The sequence below is a fragment of the Stylophora pistillata genome, chromosome 3, assembly GCF_964205215.1.
Source record: "Stylophora pistillata chromosome 3, jaStyPist1.2, whole genome shotgun sequence".
Classification (NCBI taxonomy): Eukaryota; Metazoa; Cnidaria; class Anthozoa; order Scleractinia; family Pocilloporidae; genus Stylophora; species Stylophora pistillata.
This window is the reverse complement of record NC_142521.1, coordinates 48,240,399-48,250,964: the sequence shown is the minus strand read 5'-3', so window position 1 is coordinate 48,250,964 and position 10,566 is coordinate 48,240,399. Positions and strand designations below refer to the sequence as shown.

General features: G+C 38.8%; 1 protein-coding gene across 1 annotated transcript; it reads right to left on the bottom strand.

The window, feature by feature from the left end:
• Nucleotides 1-6,722: 6,722 nt before the first annotated feature.
• LOC148736537 (uncharacterized) lies at nt 6,723-9,459 on the bottom strand. The gene has a single exon (XM_088754709.1). The coding sequence runs from the start codon at nt 9,072-9,074 to the stop codon at nt 7,185-7,187; it is 1,890 nt and encodes a 629-aa protein (XP_088610835.1). The 5' UTR covers nt 9,075-9,459; the 3' UTR covers nt 6,723-7,184.
• Nucleotides 9,460-10,566: the final 1,107 nt, after the last annotated feature.

Genomic DNA, 10,566 nt, shown 5'->3' with positions numbered 1-10,566 from the left:
GATTGATTATTTGAATATTGAACCCGATAGCCGTATCCGTTTTGAAAAGGCGGGGATCATTGTTCAAATTAGAAGTCCATTTCTGAAGTCCAATAAGATTGTTCTATTTGACGAGGAATCCTGAAAATGAACAAACTGCACTGTAAAAACACTGCGAAAACAATCGATCGCAAATATTAACGAAATCAAAAAAGTCTTGCAATGGCTTCGCCCGTAAACTATTTTTTTCGACCACGAATACACACAGGAATTTCTACAAGCTCGTCGAGATGTAAATAGGCAAAAAAAGCTCTCGATAACATTCCATTTACAATATTTACAAGAAGTTCTGCACAACGCTCGAACTCACCTTTCCCGCCACGTCTGACGCCATGTTGAAATGGTTATGATACACCATCACGTGTTCGCATAATCAATCAGAAATGGACTTCTGATTTGAACAATGAACTGCGCCTTTTCAAAACGAATACGGCTATCGGGTTCAATATTCAAATAATCAATCCATCATTGCATTCTTGAAACGATTAGCGGGTTCCAGTTCAAATATTCAATTCGTTATTGCGCTCCTGAAACGATTAGCGGGTTGAACATTCAAATAATCAAATCACTGATGTAATCATGAGGGGTACGCTTCAATAGTTTGACTGTAACACAAGCGAAGAACAGTCATTCAAATGTTTTGTTTAACATGCCTCTCAAAATAGAACAGACTGTTTAATCTTTTTGTAATCAACTACAAAAAGAAAAATATAAATATTGACTTACATTATCTTCATTGTCCAAAATACAAAAAACTGTTATATCTTATTTTATTCAATTGCAACAAGAAAACATAAATATTGACTGACTTAATTTACAACGGGTTTTGAAAATTTCTAGCTGGAAGAGTAAGTTTTCAATGATTTTCAATTTTTAGCTTTTTAATTAGCCGAGACTCAATTGCAGATACTCAATTGCAGATACTCAATTGCAGATACTCAATTGCAGATCCTCAATTGCAGATCCTGAATTGCAGATCCTCGATTGCAGATCCTAAATTGCAGATCCTCAATTGCAGATCCTCACTGCCTATGGGATTTTAACGGAAAACCTGTTTGATAAAGGACGTGTTAGTGGGATGACTCCTCATTAAAATTTACCTTTTTGAGTGCATGGTTGAAAAGATGACATGTACTCCCTTAATTAATCGAAAACATACTTAAACCAGCTTCGACTAGAAGGCAGAAAGGTTGATCATTCTGTAACAGCTTTGCGATAGTTATCAGCATATCTTTTGTTTTCTTCAGTGTCTTGTATTTTTCAAACACTGCTAAGATACATATGCAAAGTTCTCTTTACGGGGACTACAAAACAAAGTATGGAAAATGTAAAAAAATTCAAAACCAAAGTCTCGGCTTAGTCACAATAACAACGTCGCGCTTTCTTAAAGATGCCCTGGATTGTTCATTCAGTTGTGTTGGGAATCCCAAGTGCTACTCATATAATATAGCCAAATCTCCAGACTCAACTGGTATCTATGTGTGTGAACTGAAGTTCTGGCCACAGACATGTATAGAGCTAAAGACAGACTTCAAGCCAACTCTAGCTTCCATCATTTTAGCCCCATGGCGAGTGCTTAATTAATCAGGCCTCGCTCAGTTCAGTTTAGGTATTTAGCGTTGTCGTTGGTTTTTTTTTTTTCATGTTTGCTGTTCCTGTGGTATGTTTGAATGTTATCCTTTTAAATAAATTAACTGGGCGCGTGCGTATTCTTTGGGTACAAAGCTTATGATTGAGCTGAAAATTGTTTTTGACAACTAAAGAAATGGTTAATTATTTAGCTCTCCTTTTTCGCTGGGAAGAGAGAAACTAGACTAAAAGAAGTTGTTCGTATAATTTTCATGATACAATCGTCATGCGAGAACTCACCCTGTCAGAATAACGGAGCATGCATTCTTGACTTTGAAGGAAATACTTATCTATGCAATTGTACATCATATTTCATTGGAACGTACTGTGAAACTCGTAAGTATGCCTTATCTTGTTAACATTCTTAGTTTATTAGCGCTGTATACGTAATTACTGTATAAGTAAAAAAACAAAATTTTAAACATAATTCGATAATCCATGACTAGCCAATGGTTGTGTATGTCCGCTATATTTGTTTGTTTTTCTTTTTGGCCAAACCTTGCAATTTTGACTTTGAAAATGGGCTAAGTGGCTGGATGAGGAGTGATACAGCTTTTAATAATCAGCCGACATACGGCAATAACTCGGGAGCGCGATCGAGAGAGTCTGCAAACCAACAAGGCAACTGGTGGATTGGAACTTTTGAAAATCGTCCAACTATTGATACAACTCAGGGATCTCTCACTTCCCCGCCCTTTAAAGTGCACATGACACGAAATTTTTTTTTCTCTTGTTTCTTGTGGTTGGATATTTATAGGAAACGTTTTGAAGCTTTAAAAGAACTAGAAAAATGTAAAAGCATTTGTTTGGCTTTCAAAATAAGCGCAATTTGCCTTCAAATTAGTCCCGGAGACTGGGACCTAGTTTATCGCCGTAGAAGTTATTCATGACGTCAAATTGTGTACCTTTGCCGCGAAGGTCTGTTGTCGCTAAGAGTGCAATACTTCGTAATAGATAGAATAGAATTATAATAATAGAATAGTAATAGAATAGGTCTGTTGTCGCTAAGACTGCAATACTTCGCAATAGATAGGTAGTACATTTAAAGGCAAAGATGTCCAGTGATTCTAATGATTCCTTTGAGTCCGACTCTTCTGAAAGTTCCATTGACTTCGAAGAATCTGGGTACATAATGTGACGTCACGTGCGATTTTGGCTGCGCGATGACCGGGACAAATTTGAAGGTAAATTGCCTGTATTTTGAAAGCAAAAAAAATGATTTTTACACTTTTCCAGCACTTTTGAGGCTTTGAAACGTTTTCTATAGATATCCAACTACAAGAAACAAGAGATAAAAATTTCGTGTCACATGCACTTTAAGATCAACGGAAAAAGTGTTGAGTTTCTCATCGGTGGAGGTTGTTATATTGACATAGTTCGGGCAGAACTTATTGTCAGGGATCAAGTGAGTGCAAATACCTCTCAACTTTAATACAATGATAACTTTTGCTCAGGTTGTTGGATCGTTCTTTAAAACTTCCGACGACGGTCCTTTTCAGGATTACCGGCTTCCATGGTCTTTCGCGCACTTCTCTTGCACTTATGAATCACTCACATGTAGCATGACATGCAGTGATGGATGTTGATTGATTTTATTTAGCTTAGGATATACAGATACAATAACCTATCTACAGATTTCGTCGATACATTCCAAATTTGCCAAAGTGGATCGAACCTTGGCCGGACACATTGCTTTCATTCAGGTCTTGGGAAAGTTGATTTACTCTCCCAGGCGGCTTCTTTCCAACCAATTGTAGCGGCGATCTTTTTTCTTTCGGAGGAGGGGGAAGAGGGGTAAGGGGGGAAGAGGGGGAGGGGGAAAGAGGGGGGAGGGGATGAGGAGGAAGGAAGCCAGCGAGGGATTAGTATCCCATCTAGTGATACTCAAAGTCGCTTCATGCAAGAGAAATTAGGATTAATCCTGCGAGGCGGTGAGGGTCACTTAATAACAGAGCAGGCTCTTCCTTTTTTCTTTTGCCTGCCAAGGACAAGTGTCTTATATAAGGAAAAATACGTATGATGCACGATCCTCGCAGTAGATAGCGCTATTTATGCAATAGCGAAAATCAGACCTGAAAAAAATCAGGCCTGTACGGGACTCGAACCCCTGACCTCTGCGATACTAGTGCAGCGCTCTACCAATTGAGCTAACAAGCCAACTGGGAGCAGGCCGTTAAGTTGATTCGTAATAAACCCGTGAAAGGGATAAATGAAATAAAATGAAATATATGAAGTTCATATATTTTGAACTGCGGTATTAGATACGTATGATGCACGATCCTCGCAGTAGATGTATTTCATTGTATCTCATTTATCACTTTCACGGGTTTATTACGAATCAACTTAACAGCCTGCTCCCAGTTGGCTTGTTAGCTCAATTGGTAGAGCGCTGCACTAGTATCGCAGAGGTCAGTGGTTCGAGTCCTGTACAGGCCTGATTTTTTTCAGGTCTGATTTTCGCTATTGCATAAATAGCGCTATCTACTGCGAGGATCGTGCATCATTCGTATCTAATACCGCAGTTCAAAATATATGAACTTCATATATTTCATTGTATCTCATAAGGAAAAATAAGTAAAACGTCTGAATCACTTTCTACTTTAATAACACCGCTAAGCTTTGGTTGAGATATGTCACTAGACCATCAAATCTGCCCAAACAAAAAATTGACCTAATGGGCATCTGCATGAATGAGCTTCCAGAGCAAAAATCTTTCATCTTTCTCACAATGTTGAAACGACTCGGCCTTCTCGCAATGTTGACACTTTTCATGCGGTCCTTTGACAAACAGGAAAAAAGTAATTTGTTTCGGTAGCTATGTCATAGTTGTGTAACTGCGACATAGCTCGAACCCGGACCACTCGATCCGGAGTCGAGCGCACCAAAAACCTCGTGAAATTTAGTCAAATAATCTTAGTCTTAGTGTTATAAAAGCAATACATACGATCACAATACTGTTTTTGAAAATTAGCCGCGAGCACGGTGCGTCAAATGAATAATCTACGTCACACTCCAAACTCGCGCCGGTCTTCTTGAGTCTGGCAAGTGATTACGAAAATTAATGGCGGAACGGTTTTCAAATCGTAATTTTTCGCCCTAGAATTGACTTTCAACTAAAATTATTATTGAAAAGGCTTTATTAATCGCTAAAACTCAGATTATAATGAAATAACTGAATTTTTCGGGTTTTCAAATTATAGGGCGGTTTCGTAAGAGTGCTCCTTTAAAGGGGAAATGTCACTATTATGGCGGGCCTCACAGCTAGAAATGTAGCAGTTTCCGCCGTTAAGTTAATGTGAAATGTTCAGCAAGTAACCGTGGACGATAATCCTACTCTTGTACGTTGGATCAACAGTGATCTAATCGGCCTAATATAACGAATATAAATATAGAGGCAAGACCGATACAACGTAGATAAGTTTAAGACGGAGCACTATATTTCGGCTGGTCAAACCTACCTTCTTCAGGTGCAGTGGGAATTGACATAGAATAAGGTGGTACTTAGATAGGTATGATGTAATAGCGGTAATACGTCTTTGGTGGCTTTAGCTGATGAAATTTTGCAAGAGATAGGCGGTTGTAGGATACTAGGAAAGGAAGGAAGAAACCAATGCAAATTCTCCACGAGGCAATGTCGATGCCCCATGTTGATGTAAAAAATAGTAGGTAGAATCGGATCTGACTGAAGATCTACGGATGGAATCCAAAATAACTGTGAATGTTCAGCAAGCAACCTTGGACGATAATCCTACTATTGTACGTTGGATCAACAGTGATCTAATCGGCCCAAAATAACGAATATAAATATAGAGGCAAGACCGATACAACGTAGATAAGTTTTAAGACGGAGCACTATATTTCGGCTGGTCAAACCAGCCTTCTTCAGGTGCAGTGGGAATTGACGTAGAAGAAGGTGGTACTTAGATAGCTTTATGATGTAATAGTAGGAGTTCATTTGAGGTACTCTAAATTCATCATGAGATTTATTAACAAAGCCAGCTGTTAAAGGCTGCAATAAAAACCGTCTTTCGCAGATTTCTTGGAGTATCCTGCCGAGAGATTTATCGTTTTCAGCTATGGCGTTTCTCAGCTTCGTTTTCATGTTCACATTTATCGTGACTTCTATCTTCTCTCAAAACAGTCAGTCCTCACAACCAAGTAGTCTCCAATGATCTGAAAATCTACATGTTAAGTGAAACTGTATGGAAACTTTTTAGCTGCTCTTTATAAGCATCTTTCGATAATCGCCTCTTTTCCAACTGAGGACGAATTTTTCAAACTGCCCATTCAAGTGCATCGCTGAGAGCGAATGTTTCTCGTACAACTTGGCAGCATATACAGATCATGGTTTGTACATTTGTGTACTGTTGGATACGGACAAGTACAGAGCTATAACAGAAATTAAGGCAAATGCTTCTTTTCCCCATTTCAGGTCAATGGTAAATTGTTGTTCATCCACACTTCAGCGACATACAAATCACAATTTGTACGAACTGGAAATTCATTTGGTATTTCAAGTTACTGCAGTCTTAAATATGATAACTAAAAACTTTAAATACAGTATTTTAGAAATAAGTACGGCGGGCTAATGGAATAACTAGTTAAACCAGCATTGGACTGTGGGTAAAACTATAAGGGTTCCTGCGGAGTAGACGTGTTATCGATATTTATTCAAAACAGCTGTCGGCGATTGCAAACTGTATCGTACGAGATTTGGGGGATCCTTTCTATTTAGAAACATAATAATGAAAAAGACGAAAGAGGAGAAAGGCATTTTACGAAAAAAATTGCCGTAAAATATTATAAACACCATCAAGGTGACTTTCAAACAACGCTTAAAATATACTAGTCGACGACGTTTCGACGTTAGCGTAAAGCTATCATCGAGTCAAGAAGAATGTTAAGTTTAAGGTGGCTCGATAGTCTAAAAATGCTCATTTTGGCAACAATTTTACCAACACTTAAACTTTAAATCATATCATTATACTTGTGCCACAAACTTAAATAGGTCTTACCCATTACTTTCCACTAAGTTAGGAGAGCATTCCATAAAATTCAGAGGAGCCACACCATTTATTCTAGCCACACCCAATTCCGAGAGACAAAAATAGGTATGTTTTTTGGCAAAGATATCTCTACTCTGCTTTATGCTATAGAGCTAAAACTTCAGGTGCTTGTTGTACTGTATCACAGCTGTGCAATGACCTACTTTGAGGTAAGTACTATGTTGCATTCATGAATTAGCTCTCAACAAAGAAAGACCAAAAAATAACCCTGACTACACTTCAATTTACAAGGCATAACCCATGAGTGAGAAGTCCAAACACTATAAAAATAGGTCATTGCACACAGCTATTGACACTTGAGATGCTGTGAAAATTTGATCTACTTATCGTAAATATTTTTTGAGATATTATTGTCACAAGGTTTCAAAACCTCTGAAATACGGAAAATTAGAAAATAGCAAATAAAGTTCACAAGATCATTGGGCAAGCAGTCAAGAGTTGAAAACAATGTTAGAAGGCACCAGCACCATACTGTTGTCCTTCTATTGCCTCTAAAGTGTCACTGTAACCTTTTTTGAAGTTTCTGATCTGTTTTCTCCTTTTTTTGGCTTGCTCAGAGCTTTTACGGCGAGAATGGCGAATTCGATTATGATCTTGCTTTCGGCAAGCTTTGATGCAATGAAATCCTGGGTCAATTCCCAGGTTTCGAAGAACTAAAATGATAGAAATAGTGCCATTGTTAAAATGTGAGACTGCCAAGAAGGTAGCAAGTTCCACCACTGCTAGCCCAGAGTGGGTTTCCTTTGTAGCACGCTGCCAGATAAGGGCATTGATGGCCTCATTTTGGTTTTGCGTACCACCATGTAGACAGCGTGCAAGCAGACTTTGCTCACTCAAGGCTTCAAAGGTGGGATAGATGGCATTAGCCACAGCCGTTGGAAGGGGATGGTTATGTCTATAATCAGAGGTCCCCTGTGCAACATCCCTTTGAAAGCCACACCATGAACTCTCTCCAGGGGGGCACAGGTCGTGATCTGGGCTATCATCAGTTGACTGTGTATGATGCCAAATTGCCATTACAGCATTCTCCATAGCTTGGATATCATGAGTATTGTTCCTAATGGCTTTCCCATAATATACTTGCAGTTTATCAATGACATTGTCTGTTAGCCTGCCCCTTCCGCCAATTGACTTTCCATCTTGAAGACGTGTCTGACCAGTTCTCTTCTTCAGTGAGCGAAGTCGCGACCCCAAACGTTTCTGGACATGGCCCACACATTCCAATTTTCTTACTTCAACAGGCCCATAAACGGCTTCTTCAACAATAAGTTTGTGGGATTTACTGTCTCCATCCCCAAGAAATTCTGTATAACGAACAGAGTAGTTTTGAACAGACCGTTCAAATATGGCAAGCATTCCAGAAGCATCCATCGACCCCGAAGAACCAAAATAGTTTGCCTGGCAAAGATGCTGGTGTCCTTCCCACCACTCCTGAAACTCAACAGTTCCTTCTTTGCTTCTCCAAACCATGCATTCCTTGCACTCTTTGGACATTACTTCCACATCGAGAACTTTACCAGTAACTGTGGATATTGCAGTGACGACCCCATAAGCTGAAGAGTACCCCCTTCTTCTCCAAGTTCCATCCCCTGACACTCCAATGTCAAAGACCCCATCTTCTCCTGGCTCATAAAATTCTTTTGCCTCTTCAGCTGCATTTTGCATGCTCTCCTTGGCTACAGTCTCCGCAGAATTGCGAATTGTGGCAACATGATCTCGATAAGAGTTCTCGTTCATGGGCGGTAGCATGTTCATCACCGCAGCGAATTTTACAAGACTCTGGTGTCCAATTCCAATGTTCCTTGTAGCAAGGACAACTCTTCGGTTGACTTCATAAGCCTGACTCCCTTCGATTTTAGCAGAGGAAAAAAACCTCTTCGAGTATTTGCACTTTTGGGATGTGCATTTTAGCACAAAAAGAGTAGCAAAACCCATCTTGGCGCTGCAATCCTCCTCGAACGTGACGTGGCCATATTTACACATCGGACACCAAAATGACTCGAAGACTGAAGCAAGTACAGAGATATCAATCAAACGAAAACCCTCTATACTTGCCATCTTTTCCTCCTCATCGTTTTCAGGGTCTCCAGAATCGCTAGACTTATCGTCCAACTTTCTCAGGGTAGCAGGCATCGATTTAGTACGATCAGAATTCCGTGTGATGTTTTTCGGAATCTTTTCATCTTCGATATCGGTGATGTCTGATTCCTCGCTTTCTTTCACTGATTCCTGATCATCAGTTCCTTCCATTTCTTCAGAATTTCTTTTCTTAGTATACTTGTTGCCTGTAAACCTCCTTTTTTTTCTTCTAACGTTCCTAAATTTCCTTTTTGGAGGCATAATTCGCTTCAACTCTCAGTAGATAGATCGTAAACAAGCGAACACGTTTTTCTCATGCCAAGTACGTCATGTATCAGCACACAATGTCCTCATTTAGGGCCTAACTATTTACCAGGCCCCTGAAATCTATTCTGGTCACTCCTGTGAAGATTTCTTTGAAATCATTGGCTTTTTTTGGTGGAAAACGACGCGTTAACAATGCTGGTTTCCATAGCAACCGCTCAAACAGATCCAAAAACAGTTGAAAAACATACAATAGCCATGGGAAAAATTACAAAAGACTTACTTTTCTTGAAACTACAATGACTGTTGGTGCCCAGAAACTTATTTCCAAAAATATGAAGTTTTTATGATTTTTTGGCCTATCGAGCCACCTTAAGAGGCTTGAATGCTAAGATAACAAAAGGCACTGATTAAAACGTTTAAAAACAATAAACAGATAAATAACTAAGAAATAAACAAAAGGTTTTCCACGTATGGAATCTGCTTGCACGTTCAACTTCGGTTTAAGTTTATTGATAAACATTTATTGATAAGATTTATTGATAAACAGAATCTCCAAAAGTTGGCAAAAAATATGATCTTCTGGGTGGGTTTTTTCCTGGTTAAAAATAGTTGTTCTATCAATCATTTACTTCAAAGTACTTATCGATGTTGTTAGCGACCTTTCACACTCTGCTGTGATAGCAGTGATTTGCTTTCTTGCTTCCAAGCTTTTTCGTATTTATAATTCTTTGTGCTTTCACGCAACATGACACAATATTTCATTTAAAAGGAGATCCGTGCAAAAATCAAACACAAATTCAATTTTTTTGGCGAGGGTCAAAACTTCAAATTGTCTCAATTTTTGCATATAAGTAGCCCTAGTAAGGCAAGAAGGGTTGTGAAGTTTTTTCTCTTAAATATATTTTTATTTTCGAGAAAAAGGAATTTTTCACTTTCACCATCTGGATTCGATGGATCGGGTCATAACAGGTCGAAAATTAAACACTTTCGCTCGCTTCGCGTTTCAACGATATTGCGTTTAGGGAGATATAATCAACGTGCGCTCTTTTATAGACTCTTCCTCTTCTGTAAAATGTAAGTTGTGTAGGAATTGGTTCCTTAGTAGCTTTTAGCCACGCGAAAAAACAGTGTGCTCTCTTCAGTTCCCAAAAAAATGTTGGTGAAGAAAACCTCTTTCTTCACCATGTGCCATTTTTTGTAATTCCATTAAATTACGTATGTAAATTTCCGAAGGAGTGATCTTCAAAATGACGTTAAGTTTTCTTTGGACAAATGTTTTCTCACGGCACAGAGTGATATCATAAGTTATTTTACAGAGAACTGGCACTCTTGTACCTTTAGGTTCTGGTATGGCTTTCATAAACCCTATCATAAAAAAAAATCTATTGTTTTGTTGCATATGTGCTGGAGGTATTCAGATGTTGGTTACTTTTAAAGAAATTCAGAGATACCTCACGCAGCCAGAGATACTTCAAGCTACCGATTT

Coding starts and splice junctions, on each gene's coding strand:
- LOC148736537 (XM_088754709.1), bottom strand. CDS start 9,074: ATGCCTCCAAAAAGGAAATTTAGGAACGTTAGAAGAAAAAAAAGGAGG.